At 39.2% G+C, this 24,501-nt stretch overlaps 1 protein-coding gene across 1 annotated transcript in view; it reads right to left on the bottom strand.

Moving 5' to 3' along the window:
• The window catches only part of LOC139043210 (centromere-associated protein E-like), a 65,288-nt gene extending 42,026 nt beyond the window's left edge, over positions 1–23,262 (bottom strand). Inside the window, 13 exon segments of the mRNA XM_070503509.1 lie at positions 2,496–2,654; positions 3,784–3,903; positions 4,983–5,112; positions 5,461–5,548; positions 7,068–7,119; positions 17,615–17,680; positions 17,758–17,825; positions 17,994–18,075; positions 18,511–18,630; positions 19,539–19,657; positions 19,778–19,867; positions 21,896–21,987; positions 23,170–23,262. Of these exon segments, the coding sequence (XP_070359610.1) occupies positions 2,496–2,654; positions 3,784–3,903; positions 4,983–5,112; positions 5,461–5,548; positions 7,068–7,119; positions 17,615–17,680; positions 17,758–17,825; positions 17,994–18,075; positions 18,511–18,630; positions 19,539–19,657; positions 19,778–19,867; positions 21,896–21,987; positions 23,170–23,225 (1,242 nt within the window). The 5' untranslated portion in view covers positions 23,226–23,262.
• Positions 23,263–24,501: the final 1,239 nt, after the last annotated feature.

The raw sequence follows: 24,501 nt of genomic DNA on the forward strand, positions 1-24,501 counted from the left end.
GATGCAAAAATCCTCAACAAAATACTAGCAAATCAACTACAACAATACATTAAAAATTTCATACACCATGATCAAGTGGGATTTATTCCAGGGATGCAGGGATGGTTCAACATCTGCAAATCTATTAACGTGATACACCACATTAACAAAAATGAAAAATAAAAATCCCATGATCATCTCAATAGATGAAGAGACAGCGTTTGACAAGATATAGCATCCATTTATGATAAAAACTCTAAATAAATTGGGTATAGAAGGAAAGTACCTCAACATAATAAAGCTGATATATGACAAACCCACAGCTAATATCATTCTCAATGGAGAAAAACTGAAAGCTATCCCTCTAAGAACAGAAACCAGACAAGGATGCCCACTGTCACCACTCTTATTTAACATAGTATTGGAAGTCCTAACCAGAGCAATCAGGAAAGAAAACGAAATAAACAGCGGTCAGATTGGAAAGGAAGAAGTGAAACTGTCACTAGCTGCAGATGACATGATTTTATATATAGAAGACCCTTAAGAACCCACCAAAAACTTCTCGAACTAATAAACAAATACGGCAAAGTTTCAGGATGCAAAATCAACATACAAAAATCAGTTGCGTTTCTATACACTAACAAGGAAGTGGCAGAAAGAGAAATTAAGAATATAATCCCATTTACAGTTGCAACAAAAAAGAATAAAATATCTAGGAATAAACTTAACCAAGGAGGTGAAAGGTTTGTACACTGAAAACTATAAAACATTGTTGAAAGAAATTGAAGAAGATGTAAAGAAATGGAAGGCTATTCCATGCTCTTGGATTGGAAGAATAAACATAGTTAAAATGTCCATACTTCCTAAAGTAATCTACACATTCAGTGCAATCCCAATCAAATTTCCAACAACATTTTTCACAGAAATAGAACAAAGAATCCTACAATTTATATGGAACAACAAAAGACGCAGAATAGCCAAAGGAACCCTGAGAAAAAAGAACAAAGCTGGAGGCGTCACACTCCCTGATTTCAAAATATACTACAAAGCTATAGTAACCAAAACAGCATGGTATGGCATAAAAACAGACACACAGATCAATGGAACAGAATCCAGAGTCCAGGAGTCCAGAAATCAACCCAAACATCTATGGACAGCTAATTTTTGACAGGGGAGCCAAGAGCATACAATGGAGAAAGTAGAGTCTCTTCAATAAATGGTGTTGGGAAACCTGGACAGCCACATGCCCAAGAATGAAAGTAGACCATTACCTTACACCATGCACAAAAATCAACTCAAAATGGATTTAAGACTTGAATGTAAGACCTGAAACCACGAAACTTCTAGTAGAAAACATAGGCAGTACACTCTTTGACATCGGTCTTAGCAGCATATTTTCAAATACCATGCCTGACTGGGCAAGAGAAACAATATAAAAAATAAACAAATGGGACTACATCAAACTAAAAAGCTTCTGCACAGCAAAGGAAGCCATCAAGAAAAGGAAAAGACAGCCTAACAATTGGGAGAAGATGTTTGTAAACCATATATCAAAAAAGGGGTGAATATCCAAAATATACAAAGAACTCATACATCTCAACAACAAAAAAACCAAAAACCCAGTTCAAAAATGTGCAAAAGATCTGAATGGAGATTTCTCCAAAGAAGATATACGGATGGCCAACAGGCACATGAAAAGATGTTCAACATCACTATCAGAGAAATGCAAATCAAAGCTATAATGAGATATCACCTCACTCTTGTCAGAATGGCTATAATTAACAAGACTGGAAACAATAAGTGTTGGAGAGGATGTAGAGAGAAGGGAACCCTCATACACTGCTGGTGGGAGTGCAAACTGGTGCAGTCACTATGGAAAACAGTATGGAGATGGCTCAAAAAATTAAGACTAGACCTACCATATGATCCAGCTATTCCACTCTTGGGTATTTATCCAAAGAACGTCAAAACGTGAATGCGTAAAGATACATGCACTCCTATGTTCACTGTAGGCTTATTCACAATAGCCAAGACTTGGAAGCAACTTAGGTGCCCGTCAAGGGATGAATGGATGAAGAAGATGCGGTATATATACACAAGGGAATACTACTCAGCCATAAAAAAGGATGAAATCTGGCTAATTGTGACAACAAGGATGGACCTTGAGGGTATTGCTGCTGAGAGTAAAAAGTCAGAGGGAGAAAGTCAAACATTGTATGATCTCACTCACAAATAGAAGATAAAAACAACAAAAGACAATCCCATAGCAACAGAGATTGGATTGGTGGTTACCAGAGGGGAAAGGGGGAGAGAAGAGGTTGAAAGGCATGATTAGGCACATGTGTGGTGATGGTAATTAGTCTTTTGGTGGTCAGCATGATATAATCTACATAGGAATTGAAATATAACGATATACACCTGAAATTTATATACTGTTATAAACCAAAGTTACTGCAATTAAAAAAAACAATAATAAAAAAGAAGAAGAAAAGAAGCTGTTGTCTTTTAAATTTTACTTTTAATTCCTGTTGTGATGTGAGGGAAGAAGAGGTCACTAGCATTCGTGTTAAGTTTTGAATTTTCTCAATCTGCACTTTTTGAAGCAAATCTTTTTCTTCCAAAAGTTGGGCCAATTGGTCTTTTTCCATTGCCTGGGCCCGAGTCTCTAAAGAAACCTAAAGAATGTAATATTGGGTTACATTAATAAATGTAGGTAGGTTTTAAAACCTTGAAAGTATAGTTTAAAAAAATATAAATTTGTATGTGAGTTTTGAGAATTTTTCTTTTCTTTTTTTTTTTGCTGAAGAAGATTCACCTTGAGCTAACATCTGTACCTATCTTTCTCTTTCTGCTTGAAAGGGATTTGCCCTGAGCTAACATCTGTGCCTATCTTCCTCCATTTTGTACATGGGACAACAGGACAGCATGGCCGCCAAGTGGTGTAGGTCTGCGGATGGCAACTGAACCCGGGCTGCCAAAGTGGAGTGCAACAAACTTAACCACTAGGCCACAGGGCTGGCCTGAGAATTTTAATTTTATTGAAATAAAATATGCCCTACCTGCAGAACACCAATATGCAGTTACCATAATCAATAATTTCTCAAACTTATAATAGGGTAAAATATACATTTCTCCTCATGTCACTATTCTATATGCCATGTATAAGATTATATCAATGCTGTTAAAGCAATTCTATTAATTGACTAAAAATATATAAATAGGCAGAGAAATCATAAAGCAGAGACTTGAATACCTATAGCAAAGGAAGAGAGATCCTTCTAAGACCGCCATTTGACATTTTAGGTCATTTTTAAAAAGATCAGTAAAATGTAAGTTTTTTACAGACTGGGGACCATGATGGTTTAAACAAACAAATGGTAATGACAAGCAATTATGCTATCTTATTAGATTGCTATCTTAGGGCTAGAAGAGGAATTCAAGATAATGTAAAATGAAACAAAGTAGTTTTAAACACTATTCATGGTCTCTCTTTTTAACCTAATTCTCTGTATTTGTGACAGTTTTTATCTCTTAAAAAAACGTATCTCTACTTGGCCCATTTGAAAATCTCAAATTTTGCCCTTTGGAAATGAAAAACAAAATCTAAAATAAGTTCAAGAAACCAAATCTTGCAGTTTATAGTAAAGTTTTTACGGGTTGATTTCTCCTTAGTTAAAAACTATTTGTTTTAAATTTAGATTGTAGAACTCAGATATTGAGGATTTAAGAGTCTCTGGGCATGTAGGCAGATCTCAATTCTAAATCCATCTCTATTCTTTACTGAAATACACAGTTCATACATACCTCCTCTAATTGTTTTTTAAGATCCATTATTTCTTTTCTATATCTTTTCAGGAGAGCTTCATCACTAGACACCTCATTGACATAAGGAGTATTCTTCATATATTTAGCAGTGCTGGCAAACTGGGAAAAAATACAAGAGTGTTAAACGTTGACACCAAAAGATTAGTTTAATTAATATTTAGGTTTCTTGTAATTTTCTTTTGTAAAGAAACATCAGTAAAAGCTTTCCAGGTGGCTTACAGCTTCTGAACACACAGCATTCTACGTCCCTGTAACAATGTCCATAACTTACCTTTGCCACTAGTCTTCAGGAGGGTCAGAGAAATATCTTGAAGACAGATGCCAACAGAGAGCCTACACACCCTGGCTCACTGGAATCCATCTACTCCTCAAAGTCCAGGGCAAATGCTCCCTCTGCGCTGAAGCTTCACTTCCAGTCAAAAGCACCTCTCCTTCCTTTGAACTCTGTCCTACTTATTAGCCACTTAACTTTTAATCCAAGGAAATCACGCTGGAAGACAGGTCTTATCTTCACTATAAGACTATAAATTCTGTGAAGCCAGGAACGCTATCTCCTACCTTTGTTTCTCTGACAGAACCTTGATCCAGCGCTCAATAGCTACTTAAAGTGATGTTTCTTAGAGCATGAGTGTCAAAAGTAACTTTAACTGGGTACGTGAGGGTGCCCATGAAATAACACTGAAGCCTTCATTGAGACAGCTATTCTACTGACAGTTCTCATTCTTCTTTTCTTTTGAAAACAGAAAATACAGGCCTTAGGCTCAGAGCAAAGGCAGGCAACAATTTGTTAGCAGGAACTTAAGAATTATTTTGTTATAAACACACACACCCATTTTTTGGGTCACCTTCTGTTTGTTCCAAGTGATAACCAGTTTTTCATTTATGGGACTGATAGAAAGTTTCCTTTTATAATAAGTTAAATTTAAAAAGTGAGTTATTTAAGAAAAAATCAAGTCAATTTCAATAAAATATTGTTGGATGTGGCAAAAATTGGGGAGGCAGGATATGAATGATTGAAGTTTGGGAAGATTAAGGAATGCTATTTAGTAGACACACCAATTTTATTTTAACAGGTATGTTATGTCAATTACAAAAAATTACACCTAATTTTAGTAGCTAATTTTTCCTTCTGAAAGATGATTTCCCCCATATTGATTCGAGATAAAAATCAAACTCACCTGGAGAGTAGTCAGGGTTTCATCCAAAGACACTGGAGTAATTGTGCAGATAATGCGTGTTTTTGCATTTCCTCCCAAGGAATTCTGGAGAATTCGTGTTAATTTGCTATCTCGATAATTTATGAAACCACTTAGTGAGAGATGAGTTTGGGGAGAAAAAGAGTAAAACTTTTTATATAACAAAAGTGGTTTATTTTTAACGCAGAACCTTAAATTTGCTACAGTTTAAAAAATTCATTCTTTACTGGTTACTTGAGGCAGAGCAAAACTACTAACTAGAAAATATTTAAAATATAAAGTAAATTTAGTAGGTCACGGTCATACATATAAGAAGCAACGCATGCTCATAGAATCACAGAAGCTTTTGAACATACAGGGGTATCAGTACATTTATTTGAGTGTCACTGAAATATCATAATTTTCAACCTAATGAAAAACGTAAGCATTAATAGGTAAATGTACAATGGGACAAACTTACCCAACTTGTCCATCACTAAGTTTCTTGATCACTTGTCCCAAAATAAATAAGCTACGATTTATATTACAGCCTTCCTTGAGTCGCACACCTGCATTTATTAAATAAATAAGAAAACAAATTGGTCCCTGTACTAGATGATGAACTTATTTATCAGTAATTTATGGGAGAAATTAGAAATTGCAGGGTCAGATGCTACAGTCTGTGCTTCAAATTAGATCTGCGCCCACCTTTCCTCCCACTGCTGACAGGCGCCCTTCCCTTCCTCCCACCCATCATGTGAAGCAGAAAGGCTCTCACCCAAGAGAAACAGCTCGAAAAAGACGACTAAGAAAAGAATAAGAATGCAGGAAAGCCCATGTCTGCACCACGTCCTAAAAGAGCTCCTCGAACTCCTCAATTCAAATCTATTTTTCCAAACCTCCAATACAGGCAACTAATGACGTGCAACCAAGTTAGTTCCTAGAGGTTCACAACCAAAAGTCCTTATTTTTAAACTGTTAATATGCTCACATGTCTTAAACGGAAGTCTACTGAAAAAGGTTTCTCTCACTTTATTCTCCTTTCAACCAGTTCCTATCGCTCTAACCAAGAACTATTATTAGTTTATTCTTCTAGAGATTTTTAGAAATACAAGTTCATACGTATTAATTTTTCCCCTTTCTTCTTTACATAAATAGTAACATACTATACACACTATTTTGCACTTTGCTTTTTTCACTTGGCAATATATCATCTATCTTATTGGTAAACATTGGTCTTTTTCACTCTTTTTTACAGCATAGAATTCCATTGTATGGATGTATCAGAATTTATTTACCTAGCACCCTGCTGAGGGACATGCAGGTGTTCAATCTGCCATGTACACAAAAAATACTGCAACAAATCCTTCTGAACAGCAGTTATTGCACAGGTGCGTTATTCAGCTATTGCTGGAATACTGCTGTTTAACAAGCCAGCTTAAAGCAACAGGCATTTATTTCTTGTTCACAGGTCTGAGGATCCACTGGTGTGGTGGGTACAGGCCACACTCAGCTGAGTGTCTCTATGTCAGGCTGCAGGAAACTAACACAGAGAGAGGCCTGACATCTTTATGGTTCTGAAACTTCCCATCTAAGTATGCGTTTTCATTTGTCTCAGTGTTTGGTTACCTCTTTCAGGTCTGTTTTAATGTTTTCCTTATTTTGGTCTTATACAATTTTTGTTGAGTTTCTTCCTAGGTATTATGCCTTTTAAGTCATTATTGCAAAGGGGGTCTTTTCGTACATGAAATATTCCAACCGGCTGTTGTGTTAGGAGGTGCTCATGTCTATAGATTAATTTTGTATCCTGCCACTTTTCTGAATTTCCTTACTGATTATGGTGTTCATGGGACTCTCAGGAGCTTTCCAACTATAAATCCTGTCAACGACAGAGTTTCATCTTTTTAACTAACGCTACAGCAGCACAAAGCAGATAATAAGCCAGATAAGGAAGCTGCTTTTTCTGTTAAAGACTTTTATCACAAAATTATCATTACTTTATTAGTCTCTAAAATGCATGGTGGCACTTTTACTCTGTTAAAGAACAGGAGGACTTTCAGACCAAAATATTTCATGAGTTTTCATTACCTTCAGCACCTGTTTGAGCAGCTCTTTCACTGCCTGCAAGATCAACCAAATTCTGCAGGAGATGAAAATAAACCTTTAGGAAGTGTAACTTGAAATAATAAAATCCAAAGTACTGGAAGAACATTTTTAACCCATGGTTTATCTGAACACCCCATCTGTTTCCTTGTTTCTCACCTCACTATTTAAGCCTTCCCTTGTCTGAGTCAAACTGAGCTCAACATCTTGTTCCTTCTTTATAATACCTCCTCCATAATGCTGCCAGAATAGGTTCACTTTCCTACACAAAGTTCGAAATCTTACCATGGTGAATACGATTCTTTATAATCCGGCACTTGTGTTGCTCTAGCCTCATTTCTGTCCATCAGTTACTCTTAACTCTGGCTGAACTACGGACTATGCCCTCCACACCATGCATAGCTACCCTTTGCCATTCCCTGTGTTTCGCTGATTCTGATGTTCTAGTCTGCCCCTACTCTTCCTTCACGACCAAAGGCAACTGCCACCTTCCCAGTGTAGCTTTGTCAACTTGATCCTTCCTTCCCTATACCGTGAATGAATTGACCTTTCAACGGTGTACCCAGAGGTCTTTATAGATATGACTGGTTATTATAGCACTTACTGTGTTGAGCTAGTTATTTGCGTCTCTGACCACACTGTAGCATCTTTAAAACCATGGGCTTTTCTTCCATTTCACAAATATTGTTGGAAAGAACTGACTGCCTGTCGTGCTGCAGGCAGCACGTTAGGTGCTAGGGATATGGCAGCGCAACAGGCAAATGAGGACCCTGCTCTCAGCTTATGTTCTGCACAGGGTGGGACTCGGGGAGGAGGAAGTTAGTGAGAGGAGAGAAAAAGACAAACAAATAAGAAACATAGCATGTTAAGCGTAATACAGACAATTTAAACAGAGTGTTAGAAGTGGGAAGAGGAAAGGACAGGACAGGCTCTTTGGGCAGGATGGCAGGGGAAGTCCCCCAATTCAGCTAAGATCTGGAAGGACGGAGAAGAGGGAGCCAGCCCTGCAAAGACCAAGGGAACCATACTCCAGATTAAAGAACAACCAGCACACCAGTCACAAAGCAGAAATGAGCTTGGTGTGTTCAAGAAATGGAAAGGGCAGTGTGGCAGAGTTGGTGAAGGAGAGATGGGACAAGATAGGGTACAGAAGCGGGTTTTTGGGATGCAATGGGAAGCCATTGGACGGCTTTGACAAGAGTGACATGCTTGACTGAACTTCCTCAAGGGTCACCTGGGCCCCTGGGGGGCAAACAGATTGGAGAGGGGCAAGACCGTAGCCAGGAGTCCAGTTAGGAGGCTGGGGCAGGAATGTGAATGGAGACAAGGCGGCCTGGACTAGGGAGGTTGCCATGGAGACAGTAAGTATGGAGGGATGTCTTCTTTACTCTTTTAATCTCAGAGCCCAGTCCTGGGCTCAGAACACTGTAAAGCCTCCGCAAATATTCTTAATGCATTAAAAGAAAGTCAAAGATTTAAATTATTTGTCTCTGTGGAGACCTCCAGTGATGAGCAGGTGATTACACACTTCTGCTTTGGAGTCCTGTCTCAGATACTTCTTTCTTTAAAACATTCAAAGAAGTCTCACCTTTCCTGTGTAGTATCTACCACAGATGGCCTAGATACATAATAAAGGGGTGAAGTGGTGGTGAAGGCAGCATGAACTTAGGTATAAAGATGGGAATAAGCATTAGTGTTCAAAGATACCAAGTGGCCCAACCTATCCTTAAGAGAGGAGTGCACATGGAGCAGAAGGACGTCAAGTTAGACTGGTTAAGAGTGGCCAGATCTTGTCCAAGGAAGTGACACGACACAAGCTTAGTGACATCAGAAATCTGCATAACAGACTGAAGAAGCAAAACCAGGTCATGGGGGCCAGGTCCAGGGGAATGATACAGTAATTCAAGAGATGAGGACTTGAGTATGACACCCATGGAATGCTAAAGGGTAGCATCAATAAAAAACGGGGATGACGGGACAAAAGAGAAGGCAGAAAAAGATGAGGTGAAACTGACTTGGGTTTCCAGCCTAGGTGACCAGGATAACACTGATAATACTGGAAAAAAGGAATATTCACCATGGTAGGAAGAAATAACTTGGTTTTAGACACACTAAAATTTGAGATATCAGTGAGACACACCATTATAACAATCTTTAGGAAGATATGAATTAGAACTCAGAGCTCTAGACAAAATAAATATATGGCTGTCATCAAAAGACAAATGTGAACCAAATGTCAGAGGGCAACGGGGAAGTAAGAAAGGCCACAGAACACGCCTGAGTTTTTGTTAGAAAGGTAGGGAAAAGAAGCCACAGAAGGGAACAGAGACGGAGCAGAGCTAAGAGAACCTGGATATTATTCTCCCAGAAAGGCCAGGAGACACTCAGAGACTCCCTCCAAAGAGCCAGAAAATGACTCTGGGGAAGACTTCTTTCCAAGAAGATACTTAGAGTGAGCGGGAGGCTGGAGGGCTGGACTTGATGATATCTAAGGTCGCCAGATAATAGAACATCAAAGAACACAAGAAAAGTCACCAAATGGATCACTGAATATGTCAAGAGTATTAAAGCTACATTATTAAGAGAAAAGTTAAAAATTGCAGTGAAATATCACAGGCCAGGTTTGGAAAACAAAACAGAAGTTAGGTTTTGTGGGGTTTTTTATTGTTAAACTGAAGAAAGAATAGGCTATTATAATAGACATTATACTGTGTAGTAAAATAACTGGGGTGAACTAGAATTAGATACTTGAGTGATTTTTCAAAATCTCAAAGTGAATAAACATATTATAGATTTACTCGTTTTTTCCCTGAAGTTTTCAAATAAAATAATCTTTATTTTTTAAAGATTGGCATCTGAGCTAACATCTGTTACCAATCTTCCCCCCCACTTCTTCTTTTCCCCAAAGCCCCCCAGCACACAGTTGTATATTCTAGTTGTAGTAGGTCCTTCTGGCTGTGCTATGTGGGACACCACCTCAGCGTGGCCTGATGAGCGGTGCTGGGTCCGCACCCAGGATCCAAAGTGGCGAAACCCCAGGCCTCCAAAGCAGCATGAGAACTCAACCTCTTGGCCACGGGGCCAGCTCCCAAACAGAATAATCTTAAATCGTATCCCACATCAAGCTAAAGAATTTAGGTCCTGAAGACAGAGAATAAAGTAATAATGGTAAGGAATAGGAAGGAAGCACAAAAACAGAGAGAATTGATACAGCGCAGCAAGAAGGAAATGGGAGGTTTACTTATGTGGTAAGGAGTGTTTGCATAATGCTTATGTTCACTCATTCAACAAACAGGTATTGAATATAAACTACATACGATGTGTTGGGGCTATAAAGATGAATTAGACATTACTCTTCCCTTCAAGCGATTTACAGTCTAAAACATTGTGCTCATGGACGGGGTGGGTGGAACAAAATGGCGGGGTGAGGTGACCTGGGACTCTCTCCCCTCCAAACTACAACAAAGGACTGAAAAAAAACTGAATTTCAGCTAATAAACCTAATGCCAGGAGATCAGAGACCTAGAGTATCAAAAAGACGGAGGACAGAGACCCTGCTGCTGGCCTCAGAGGAGCTGGAACAGGGTAGGAGAGAACTTCGCTCCCTCCCCTAGAGTCTGGGATCACTGCCGCAGGTGAGGGAAGGAGTCGGGGAGGGGCCACGTGACCGGGGGATTGCCCAGGACTCCTGCCGCCGGTATAGTGGAAACCCGCTGATGGGGGAAAGCTTCCGTGTGTGGGGACCCCATAAACCCAGGGCCTCAGGAGACCAGAAAACAGAACTGATCCAAATCCAGATCGGCGAGCCAGAAAAACAGCCCCTCCCCCTGGCAAACAATGCTGGGTGCTGCCATCTTGTCCGAAGGCGGAGAGCTCAAAACACGCGGCTCTCAACCCCCATATAGTGGCAACAGGCTGTAACTGCAACTCAATTCTACCACCATGTGAAAAAACCGCTCCTCTACCATCCAGCAATTTATAAAAGCTCCAGACCAGAAGGAAAACAATAAAAACACAGAATTAAGTCCTGAGAACTTAGAAATAGGTAAACTAAGTGAAAATGAGTTCAGAGCAGCTATAATCAAAAAACCCAATGAGATAGAGAGAAAGATAGAGAAACAAGCCAACGAGTTCTGGAGTTACTTCACAAAAGAGATTGAAATTATAAAGAAGAATCAAACAGAATAACTAGAGATGAAAAACACAATGGACCAGATAAAACAGAATACGGACTCCCTGAATGCCTGTGTAGACACCAGAGAGGAGCAAATTAGCATAATTGAAGATATACAGGCCGAATGGCTCCAGACAGAGGAAGAAAGAGAACTAAGAGTTAAAAAAAATGAGGAAAATCTCTGAGAGATAGCGGATTCAATGAGAAGAAAGAATTTATGGATAATAGGAATTCCCAAGAACGTGGAAAAGGAAAATGGAGCAGAAAGTGTTCTTAATGAAATTATAGAAGAGAACTACCCAAATCTAGGGATTGAGGGAGAAATGTGTGTAGAGGAAGCTTTCAGATCTCCTAGATTTGTCAATGTGAAAAGACCTACTGCAAGGCATATAGTAGTACAAATGGCAAAAATGAAAGACAAAGAAAGAATACTCAGGGCAGCAAGACAGAAGTAAATAACCTACAAAGGAACTCCTATCAGACTTTCAGCAGATTTCTCTGCAGAAAATTTACAAGCTAGGAGAGAATGGAGTGACATATTCAAAACTTTAAAAGATAAAAATCTTTAGCCAAGAATACTCTATCCAGCAAGAATATCCTTCAGATGTGAGGGAGAAATTAAATCTTTTCCAGACAAACAAAAGTTAAGGGAATTTGTAACCAAAAGTCCTCCACTACAAGAAATCCTCAAGAAGGCTCTCATACCTGAAAAAAGAAAAAAGGGAGAAAGGGGACACAATCCACAGAGTAGGGAGACAGATAAATAGAACCAGAATAGGATAGCAAATATTCACCTATAGCATTAGGACAAAGGTAAGGAAACTACCAAAGCAAAGTGGATCTTATCACTCTAACTACAAACTCATAACACGAGTTGGAATAAGAAATGAAAATAACGGGGCTGGCCCTATGGCCAAGTGGTTAAGTTCGCGCGCTCTGCTGCAGGCGGCCCAGTGTTTTGTTGGTTCAAATTCTGGGCGCAGACATGGCACTGCTCATCAAATCACGCTGAGGCAGCGTCCCACATGCCACAACTAGAAGGACCCACAACGAAGAATATACAACTATGTACTGGGGGGCTTTGGGGAGAAAAAGGAAAAAAATAAAATCTTAAAAAAAAAAGAAATGAAAATAATAATTTAGGAGGGGAAGAGCAAAGGGACTAAATTAGTCTAGGCCAAGTAAGTAAGAGACCACCAGAGAATAGACTATATTATACACGAGATTCAAAATACAAACTTCAGGGTAGACACTAAACTAAAAAACACAACAAAGCCACAAAACATAAATAAGGAAAAAGCTAAGAAACCCAGCATAAGAAAGTGCAGTATTAAATGGGTAGGCTAAAGCACACAGGAAGACAAACACAGGAAAACCAGATAACGAGCAACAGATTGACAGCATTAAGTCCACATGAATCAATAATCACTCTCAATGTAAATGGACTGAACTCTCCAATAAAAAGACACAGAGTGGCAAAATGAATTAAAGAACAAGATCCAACAATTTGTTGCCTCCAGGAAACACACCTCAGCCTCAAGGACAAACACAGGTTCAGAGTGAAAGGGTGGAGGACAATACTTCAAGCTAATAGCAAGCAAAAAAAAACCAGGTGTTGCAATTCCTATATCAGACAAAGCAGATTTCAAAATAAGACAGGTAAAGAGAGACACAGAGGGACAATATATAATGATCAAAGGGACACTTCATGAAGAAGAAATAACACTTATAAATATCTATGCACCCAACACAGGAGCACCAAGATTCATAAAGCAACTATTAACAGACCTAAAGGAAGATGTTAAAAACAACACAATAATAGTAGGGGACCTCAACACCCCACTCACATCAATGGACAGATCATCCAGACAGAAAATCAACAAGGAAATAGTGGAGCTAAATGAAAAAACAATTGGGCTTAATAGACATATATAGATCACTTCATCCTAAAACAGCAGAATACACATTCTTCTCAAGTGCAAATGGAATATTCTCAAGGATAGACCATATGTTGCCAAACAAGGCAAGCCTCTACAAATTTAAAAAAAATTGAAATAATAACAAGCATCTTCTCCGATCATAATGCTATAAGGCTAGAAATTAATTAGAAGAAAAAAGCTGAGAAAGGCACAAAGATGTGGAGCCTAAACAATACACTACTGAACAAGCAATGGATCGTTGAAGAAATTAAAGAAGAAAAAATACCTAGAAACAAATGAAAATGATAACATGCCATACAAACTCATATGGGATACAGCAAAAGCTGTGTTAAGAGGAAAATTCACTGCAATACAGGCACATCTTAACAAACAAGAAAAATCCCAAATAAGCAATCTTAAACTACACCTAACTGAACTAGAGAAAGAAGAACAAACAAAGCCCAAAGTCAGCAGAAGGAGAGAAATAATAAAAATCAGAGCAGAAATAAATACTATTGAAACAAAAAAGGCAGTAGAAAGGATCAACGAAACAAAGAGTTGGTTCTTTGAGAAGATAAATAAAATTGACAAACCCCTAGCCAGACTTACAAATAAAAAACGGGAGAAAGCTCAAATAAACAAAAGCAGAAATGAAAGAGGAGAAATAACAACAGACTCTGCAGAAATACAACGGATTATAAGAGAATACTATGAAAAACTCTATGCTAACAGAATGGATAACCTAGAGGAAATGGATAAATTCTTAGACTCCTACAATCTCCCAAAGCTCACTCAAGAAGAAGCAGACAATTTGAACAGACCAATCACAAGGCAAGAGATTGAAACAGCAATCAAAAACATCCCAAAGAATAAAACCCCAGGACCAGATGGCTTTCCTGGGGAATTCTACCAAACTTTCAGAGAGGATTTAATACCTATCCTTTTCAAGCTATTCCAAAAAATTAGGGAGGATGGAACACTTCCTAACACATTCTATGAGGCCAATATCACGCTGATACCAAAGCCTGACAAGGACACCACGAAAAAAGAGAACTGCAGGCCAATATCACTGATGAACATAGATGCAAAAATTCTAAACAAAATTTTGGCAACCCGAATTCAGCAATTCATCAAAAGGATCATACATCATGATCAGGTGGGATTCATACCAGGGACACAGGGATGGTTCAACATCCGCAAATCAATCAACGTGATACACCACATCAACAAACTGAGGAATAAAAACCACATGATCATCTCAATAGATGCAGAGAAGGCATTTGACAAGATCCAACAGCCATTTATGATAAAAACTCTGAACAAAATGGGCATAGAAGGGAACTATCTCAACATAATAAAGGCCATATATGACAAACCCACAGCCAACATCATACTCAATGGGCAAAAACTGAGCACCATCCCCATGAAAACAGGACAAGACATGTATCATCACTTATTTAACACAGTACTGTACACACTTATTTAACACAGTACTGGAAGTCCTGGCCAGAGCAATCAGGCAAGACAAAGGAATAAAAGGAATCCAAATAGGGAGGGAAGAAGTGAAACTCTCGCTGTTTGCAGATGACATGATCTTATATATAGAAAACCCCAAAGAATCCATTGGAAAACTCTTAGAAGTAATCAACAACTACAGCAAAGTTGCAGGGTATAAAACCAATTTGCATAAATCAGTAGCATTTCCATATTCTAACAACGAACTAACAGAAAAAGAACTCAAGAACACAATACCATTCACAAAAGCAACAAAAAGAATAAAATACCTTAGGGTAAATTTAACTAAGGAAGTGAAGGACCTATATAATGAAAATTACAAGGCCTTTTTGAGAGAATTGGATGACGACATAAGGAGATGGAAAGACATTCCATGTACATGGATTGGAAGAATAAACATCGTTAGAATGTCCGTTCTACCTAAAGCAATCTACAGATTCAACACCATCCCAATCAGAATCCCAATGACATTCTTTACAGAATTAGAACAAAGAATCCTAAAATTTATATGGGGCAACAAAAGACCCCAAATTGCTCAAGCAATCCTGAGAAAAAAGAACAAAACGGGAGGCATTACAATCCCTGACTTCAAAACTTACCACAAAGCTACAGTAATCAAAACAGCATGGTACTGGTACAAAAACAGGTGCACAGATCAATGGAACAGAATTGAAAGCCCAGAAATAAAACCATACACCTATGGACAGCTTATCTTCGACAAAGGAGCAGAGTGCATACAATGGAGAAAAGAAAGTCTTTTCAACAAATGGTGCTGGGAAAACTGGAAAGCCATATGTAAAAGAATGAAAATTGACCATTCTTTTTCACCATTCACCAAAATAAACTCAAAATGGATCAAAGACCTAAAGGTGACACCTGAAACCAGAAGGCTTCTGGAAGAAAACGTAGGCAGTACGCTCTTTGACATCAGTATTAAAAGGATCTTTTCGGACACCATGTCTACTCAGAGAAGGGAAACAATAGAAAGAATAAACAAATGGGACTTCATTAGACTAAAGAGCTTCTTCAAGGCAAATGAAAACAGGATTGAAACAAAAAAACAACCCACTAACTGGGAAAAAATATTTGCAAGTCATATACCTGACAAAGGCTTAATATCCATAATATATAAAGAACTCTCACAACTCAACAACAAAAAATCAAACAACCCGATCAAAAAATGGGCTGGAGACATGAACAGACATTTCTCCAAAGAAGATATACGGATGGCCAATAGGCACATGAAAAGATGCTCATCATCACTGATCATCAGGGAAATGCAAATCAAAACTACACTAAGATATCACCTTACACCCATTAGAATGACAAAAATATCTAAATCTAATATTAACAAATGTTGGAGAGGTTGTGGAGAGAATGGAACCCTCATACACTGCTGGTGGGAATGCAAACTAGTGCAGCCACTATGGAAAACAGTATGGAGATTCCTCAAAAAATTAAAAATAGAACTACCATACGATCCAGCCATTCCACTACTGGATATCTATCCAAAGAGCTTGAAGTCAGCAATTCCAAAAGTCCTATGCACCCCAATGTTCACTGCAGCATTATTTACAATAGCCAAGATATGGAAGCAACCTAAGTGCCCATCAACAGATGAATGGATAAAGAAGATGTGGTATATATATATACAATGGAATACTACTCAGATGCAAAACAGAACAAAATCATCCCATTTGCAACAACATGGATGGACCTTGAGGGAATTATGTTAAGTGAAATAAGCCAGTTAGAGAAGGATAATCTCTGATTCACTCCACTCACATGAGGAATTTAAAAATGTAGACAAAGAGACCAGATTAGTGGCCACCAGGGGAAAGGTGGGGTGGGGGGTGGGCACAAAGGGTGAAGTGGTGCACCTACAACACGAATGACAAACAGTAATGTACAACTGAAATTTCACAAGATTGTAACCTATCATTAACTCAATAAAAAATAAATAAATAAATAAATAAATTCAACCCACCATTTGGGAGAAAAATTGCAATTAAGGGGGAACAAAAAGTCCCAGTATCTACGGACTGTTAAAATTAAATGATAAGAAAGACCACAATGGTTTCTCCTGTTGCAATAAATTCTTCAGATCTGTAGAATGCCGCAAACCCCCTCAATTCATTTTAATTTGCTTTCACTGACACGCATGTCCAACAGAACAGTAAGAAAAAAGAAAAAGAAAGAAAGAAACTACCTTGGGGGAAAAATAAAGTTTATTGGAAGAAACACTCCATTTGAAAACAAAAAGAAACTCTGGGTGAATCAGCATATGATCCAACACAACTTGGAGGATGCATGGGAAGGCCTGTGCTGTAAACCAAAGAGAGTGCCATCTACAGAATGCATACTTTGAATACATCGTCAACAGTGGCAACATTTCCATCGGTTAAATAAATGTAATTTTTTTTCATTAAAAAATAAAAACCATAAAACATTGTGCTCATAATATAAAACGTATTTTTTTATTGTACTTAAGAATGAACTTGAATATGTGATTTATTTTTTAACCATCCCATCTAGGTTTCTGTTGATCTCACAAGTCTCAATTCTACTGGCTGAGACTAAGTTAAAAAAAAATCACCAAATTCCAAGATTACTTTAAGTTTTAAATGTAGATTGGAAAAAAAAACCCAAATCCTCTTTTGTTACTGGTTAGGAAAGGCCTCAACTCCTACAACCATTACATCTAAATTTTAGGAGATGGCAGCCATAACATAACAGGAAGAAAGACCCCCGAATTTTTCCTATATTTTAACTAGTTATCTCATGCTACCGATAAGAATAAACTACCAATTTATAGATGTTTTTCCCTATTTAGTTAACAGTTCTTATGAAATCAAACATCCAGCAGCTGAATTAAATTTTGCTTTGGCCCATAGAGTACATTAGCAGGGTTTACCAATACTCACCAAATGGGACACCTTGACAGATCCTTCACAATTAGAGGGTTCACCTTTCTCTCTACTTTCCAAAATCTAGACAGAAAAGGCAACTTGTAGAAAAATTAGTGTCTTCTTAATTGGAAAGACCAAGTAGAGAGAGAATTACCCACCATCCTAAAAATGGTATGAGAACGACTGCTCCTTTGATTCATCTTTGTGATTCCATAGTGTCTGTTCTCTGTAAAAATGAGTCATATTTCAGCGGCATATATTAAAATCCAAAGAAAAACATTAACTTTTACTGTAGCTTAAAAGTGAAAAGTGTGATTTGAAGCCTAAATACATTCAAGTGAATAGTTTTTACTATTCTACAAGTGTTTTGAGGAAATACAGCATAAAGTCTTACTTTCTCCCTTTGTGATCCACTTCAAAGCCATTTCTGGTGTATAAACAACTTCTTCTGTGAGATCAGCCACATATACATTCCTCTGAAACAAGGTTAATGATGGGAAGAGTAGAGAAATAGAAGTCACTTAAAAGTGTGCATCTCAAGAGAAGGTGCAAACTATTACAGAATTAATTTGTAGAAGTTAAAAGTAGAAAATGGAGAATATTACTCTGTATAAAAATAAGAAGTAAATCTATGATATTTACAATTTATATCCTATACAAAAGCACACCAAATTCTAACCTGATACTTCCATCTTGTTCTTTTGAGGCCCTTACACAAAAATATTACAACTGTCAACATTTCAAAATGATACACATCACTTAAAAGATGATCTCATAAACATTTAAGAAAGAAAACAAAAAACAAATCACAGAAACAGGAGACATTTTAAAAAATAATGGAAAGTAAAGGTTAATGTTCATGAACTATAATCCCAATAAGTAACTGTATTGTTTGAGCCACTGTTACTCACATTGAAGTCTTCCCGAATTATCAAAGGCTTCATTTTTTGAGTGTCACAGAGTAAGTCTGTAATGGTTTCATTGTATATCTCCATGTAGGACACACGTAAGAGAAATTCCCTATCAGGAAACTAGGGGAAAACATATGTAAAAACATCAGAGATCACCCAGTTATGAAAACCTAATACTGAATGTTGATGTGCTCATAATAAACATTAAAATATTCTTTGAGAAGTTATCTTTGTAAAACAAACAAAAAAAATCCTATGGTTCTATATTGACAAAAGTAAACACAAAAATATAAAAGCATTGGGGCTGGCCCCGTGGCTGAGTGGTTAAGTTCGCGTGCTCCGCTGCAGGCGGCCCAGTGTTTCGTTAGTTCGAATCCTGGGCGCGGACATGGCACTGCTCATCAGACCACGCTGAGGCAGCATCCCACATGCCACAACTAGAAGAACCCACAACGAAGAATACACAACTATGTACCGGGGGGCTTTGGGGAGAAAAAGGAAAAAATAAAATCTTTAAAAAAAAAAAAGAAATATAAAAGCATTGTTTCAGAAATAATGAAAAGTATGGCATCATAAAATTCGAAGAAGAGGGTGCCCAGTCCAACTCTCTAAGCTTAAAATAAAACCCTACAAACAGATGTTCAAATAAGAACATTAAAAATCATTAAAACAGTAAGGAAAAAACAAATTGAAAACCCGCCTTAACTGATTAGGTTGCCTATCCTGGTCTTCTCACCACATCTACCCTCTCCTGCTCCTGAACGATCACGGACAGCTCCTCAAAGGCAGGGTTAAGATTTCTTGTTCCTCAATGCCTGCTTTGTGACAGGAGCAGCACTGCTTCAGGATTCAAGGGAAAGAATGAAAGGACTCTAAGCTCTAAAGCAAGGCTGTGGGGAAAGCAAATGTACGCTATGCCTTTCTTCCTTCCCCGTGGATAATCGAAAGAGAACTGTAAACCTGCTTCCTTCCACCATGACAAGAGGTGACTGCTTTTACCCGTATGTACCGGAAATTTGGCTATTTACCTTCTTAATTTTTTGGAAAATGTCATGAATTGCCCTGGGTATTACTCCCAAATAATCTTTTGAACCCATCATGGTATATGTTTTTCCTGAAGCAGTCTGCCCATAGGCAAATACAGTACCTGGGGACACAAAAACACACACACACAAAGATTGAAAAAGCATCGAGAGTATGTAAAACTATCAATACTGTTGAACACACACCCAAGACTAAATAAAACGTTTCTGCAGTGGATACAAACCATTGTAGCCTTGTATGGCAGAATCTATGATTGGTACTGCGATTTCCTCATACACATTTTTAGTAGATTCATCACTGTCAAAGACACGATCTAAAAAAAAAAACACACAAGTTAAACTAAACAAATCAACTGTGTTTTCACTTTGAATTAGTAGCTGCCCAAAGAAATAAAATTGTCAGGATATGGTATGATAAAATATTTAACTCACAATATTTTCTTCAACTTATTGGTCCTCTGAAAATACACTTCTCTATAAAGTAAAATGTGCTGGTTCTCACACAAAAAAACACAAGTCAGCTATCTTATGTGCTTTCAAGAGGCAGTGAGGCATAGTGGCTGAACCTGGGGATCTGGAATCAGACTGCCTGCAAATCCTGGTTCTGTCACTTACAAGCTATGTGACCTCGGGCAACGTGGATGATGTCTCTGTGCCTCACTTCCCTAACCTGTAAAGTGAATATATATTATCTTCCTTAGAGAATTACTGTGAACATATGGTTAATACTTAGGAAATGCAAACTATTACTATTCTTTGAGAAATTTTAGTGTTTATAACATATCTAGCAAGAAGGCCTGGCTCAAACTAAACCAAGAAACACAGACAATTGGAAGAAAAGCACCGAGCCAAGCTGAAGTGTTACAGAGAACAGCTGGTTGGCTGGCTGCTGAGGGCTGGGGTTAGGTAGCACTTGCCATGATGAATCCACCAGTCCAGGATGTGGTCTCTCCTTTGTTGGTGCATCAAAAATGGACCACTCTCTCAGTGATGGGCTCACATTAGAAAGCCCCCAAGAAATGGATTTGTCAGTCAGGAGGGAAATGTATCAACTGTCTTGAGAAATTCAGTGCTCACACGGCTTGCACCATGACCAACATCTGCACTTGCAGGTAGAACCCTATGGGAAACCAAAGTGCCATCTGAATGCTGCCAGGGGTCAGGAGTTCAGGGCAAGGAGAGATGGCAGGATGATTCAAATCTTAATACCAGCTGCTTCAGACAGGTAGGTGAGTCCAAACCCCTTGTGAGCATACACAGCTACTGAGAACCTGCAGCACTTGAGTCAGAATGCCTGTGTATCCCTTGTTCTTGGTTTTATCATCTCGGGAACATACTGTTCTACCTTTTAAAAATTTATGTTGATACTATCAAATAGTCCTTTACCAGGAATCATTTTCTATTCTATACATCTTTACTCTAAAGGCTTAGATATTGGCTTTCTAGCATAACACTAAGTCAACAACCTAATCACTCTCACTCCTAAGGTTGTTGAGGGGACCTTACTGTGCTTTGTGGTGCCTACGTGGCAGCATGGCAGTGTGGCTGGAACACAGATCTGACTCCTCCATTTGCTGGCTGTGTGATTTGCGTTTCAGTTCCTCATTAAAATGGGAAGGTACCTATCACATGGGCTTGTTAGGAGGATTAAATGAGTTAATATATATGAGGTGCTTAGAACAGTGTCCGGCACATGGTCAGCACTATACAGAATGTGCTAAATCAATACACAAATCAGCCTGGCCAACCTTGAGGGCCTCCAAGTCCTTTTGCCCTAGCTAGCTCTCGCTCATCCTACAGGTGCCGGGTACCTAAGCTAGTTAGATCCCCTGCTAGAAACTCCCACAAAGCCATGTCATCATAAGTGTAATTAGTAGTCTAAAGTCTTTCTTCCCACCATATGACAAGCTCCACAAAAGGGGCAGTAGGTACCCGCTGTATTCTAGCCAAGAAGGAATATCTTCACTATTTATTCTTTAAAGAGTTTTCTTGAAAATAATTGTGGAAAGAATATACCTAACTGAAAGATCTTAAAGATGACTTGACATTAAGCAACATATTTTGGGCTTACGGAGTCTTAGGCCACAAATACACTAATGAATAAGAGGAAAAATGTTAGTTTCAGTCATAAGGCATTATGACTATAACTGTGTTTTAAACATCAATTCATTATCTTACTTATCATAAAGGATGGATGAGCAATTTTTCAAATCTTCCACTGAAGCAGTTTACAGACGGCTTAGTCTTATCTTTAATGTCAAATCCAGTATTCTGGATAAGCCTTTTGTACTCTTAAAAGGAAAAGGATAATATGTTTACTTTTGATGCTATTATAAGCTTACCAAAATTGAAGGATTTACTTCCATCAACTTGATAAATAGCATTATTGTCAGTTTTCCAGTAAACTTGCGTATCTTCTCCAAGAGCTTCTTCTCTAAAAGAATAAAAACAGTGCATTTTATAACTAGTTTTGAAGTCTGTTATATGAAAGATAATTTAAAAGATTTCGTCTTCTGAAGAATATTTTAAAGGATGGTAATGACCTATACTATAATTGGGAGAAATGTGGAAAGTCCACCTTTAAGGGGTCACCACTTTTCAATGGGGCTTCCCTGACCTCCTGCCCTCTCACCGGAGCGTCCCTGGGAAGGTCTTCACGCCCTTCCCCCACCCAGCACTGTATGCTGAAAAGATACATTCAAACGCAACTCCGATTATCCTTCTTGCTTAACATCTTTCAAAACCATCCGAAATCCTCAACACACGGCACGTGAGACTTCGATCATGTTTATTTCTCTCTTCAACCTTTGCTTCCTCTGACTTCCTATATACACCCTAACTCAAGACAAATCAACTATCTGAAGGTTCCCCCAAGAGAAGAGATTTAATCCCTCTGTGCCTGGAATACCCCGACTTCCGTTTCCATCAAGTAACGTAACTATTCTTTCTCCCTGAAAAGTGTCAGGACTTTCCTGACACCAGCCCTGCCCGTCTCCCACGCTGTCATCTCGCTGTGGGGCTAATGACCCCTCCGGCACACTCCCCACCTGCCCGTCACAGCACCTGTCACAGTGTCGTGATGGTTTTGTTCCGGAGCTGTCTTCTAACGCATTAGATAATGAGCTCCTAGACAAGAGGGAAGTCCTCGTCTTGATATTCCCCTTTATTTAACACAGTAACATTTAACACATATTTCTCAAATGCAAAAATGTGTTAGTATTCTGAGGGAGGAGCAGAGACTAGAGAAGCAAACAGACATCATTTCTTGCCCTTCCTGCTCTCTCTATAGGGTTCATGACCTCTGTGTCTCCTCCTCTAGAATGTAAGATCCACGGAGCAACGACGGTAGTGTCTACACTGTACCAAAAGGAAAGAATTCCAAATGGGCGAATATCAGGCTCGCAGCGTCCTGAACGCTGAGCCAGCCGCCGCCGGAGCGAAGCCTGGGCGCAGCGAGCAGCCTGGGCCTCGCGCCCCGGGACACCGGGCGGCCGGGCCAGCGGCCAGCGCGCAGGGAGCCGGCTGCACAGCGTCGAGAGAAGCCCCGGCCGGCCCGTCTCTCGCCCGGGCCGGGACCGCGCACCAAGGGCGAGCGGCCGAGCTGCCGACGGCCTACCTGCTGTTGAGCGGCCGCAGGCGCACGCACACGGCCACCGCCGCCTCCTCCGCCATCCCGCCGAGCGCCGGCCGGCTCGACGCCCGCGCAGCCTTAAAGGTCAAAATTTCCGCGACGCCGCGTCTGATTGGGCGGCAGCCCCGTGGCGTCACGCGTCGTCCCCTGCGTCCCCGGACGCTCGCCGCGGGGGAGGCGCGTTTCCAGCGTCTGGAGCAGAGGCGGCCACGGGGCGCGGAGGGCGGCTGTCCTGGCGGCAGCGGAGACGACGGCCGTCTGCTGGAAGCCTCTGGAGGGCGGGCAGCCGGTACGAACGCCGTCCGTCGCCCATCCTTGAAGACTTCGCAATCGGTGGGAAAACACGGCAGAGAAATTTTTTTCCACAATCAAAAGAGAATTACCACCTTTAAACAGTCATACTTTTTCCTGTTTTAATCTAAAAACCCTTAAAACGACAAGAGTTGAAAGTTACTACCCAGCCCAGAAACAAAAGAATCTTGTGCTCCTTAGAAACTGTGAGTTTTAGGTTTTTCCTCTTTCTTTTTGTTTGAACTCCTGTTCCCATTGGCTGTAAGTTCCTAAAAGGTTGACTTAGGAAAAGAATTATTGAAGAGTGGAAAAACTCACTTAGTAATGAGCTCAAACTTTTATTAGCGAAAGTGGAAAAGTGATTCTGAATTCTTTCCCAGAAATAGTGCTTGGTTTTCCTTTGTTTTAAATATGTATCCCAGTAAAGTATTAACATTTTCTTTAGGCAATTTCATTTCCTTTCAGTCCTTTTCTTAGTTGATTTAAGAAGCATCAAGAATTATCTCCTTTCTCTCACCAAAAACATGACCTGCAGTTGCTAATAATTGTTCGTTGTTTAGGAGTAGAAAACACTATTGATTTAATAAAACTATTTTGGAAGGTAATTCGGCAATATCAAAAATTGGAAGGCGCATGTACCCTTTATGCAAGCAATTCTGCTTTTAAGAATGTATACATATATTTGAATGACTGTGCAAGGACATGTATATCAGGCTATCAGTTGCGGCATTGTTGACAGTAGCAAATGACTGAAAACACATTAAATGCCAATAAATATGTTAAGTGGTTGACATTGTCAAGGAAAATAATCCATAATCAATCTATAAATGAAAATTTGGGTGAGTTTATTCTGAGCTTAAATCTGAGGATTATAACCCAGGGCCTTTCTTCCCAAAGGAAGAAAGGGCACCAAAGAAGTGGGGTGCACAGAGTGGTTATATACCCCCAGAGAGGATGTTTCCCATAGGATTGAAATGTCCCTTTTACCGTAGTCGCGAGACTGCTCTGTCCGCACAGCGATTGATG

The sequence above is a fragment of the Equus asinus genome, unplaced genomic scaffold (genome assembly GCF_041296235.1).
Source record: "Equus asinus isolate D_3611 breed Donkey unplaced genomic scaffold, EquAss-T2T_v2 contig_193, whole genome shotgun sequence".
Taxonomy (NCBI): Eukaryota; Metazoa; Chordata; class Mammalia; order Perissodactyla; family Equidae; genus Equus; species Equus asinus.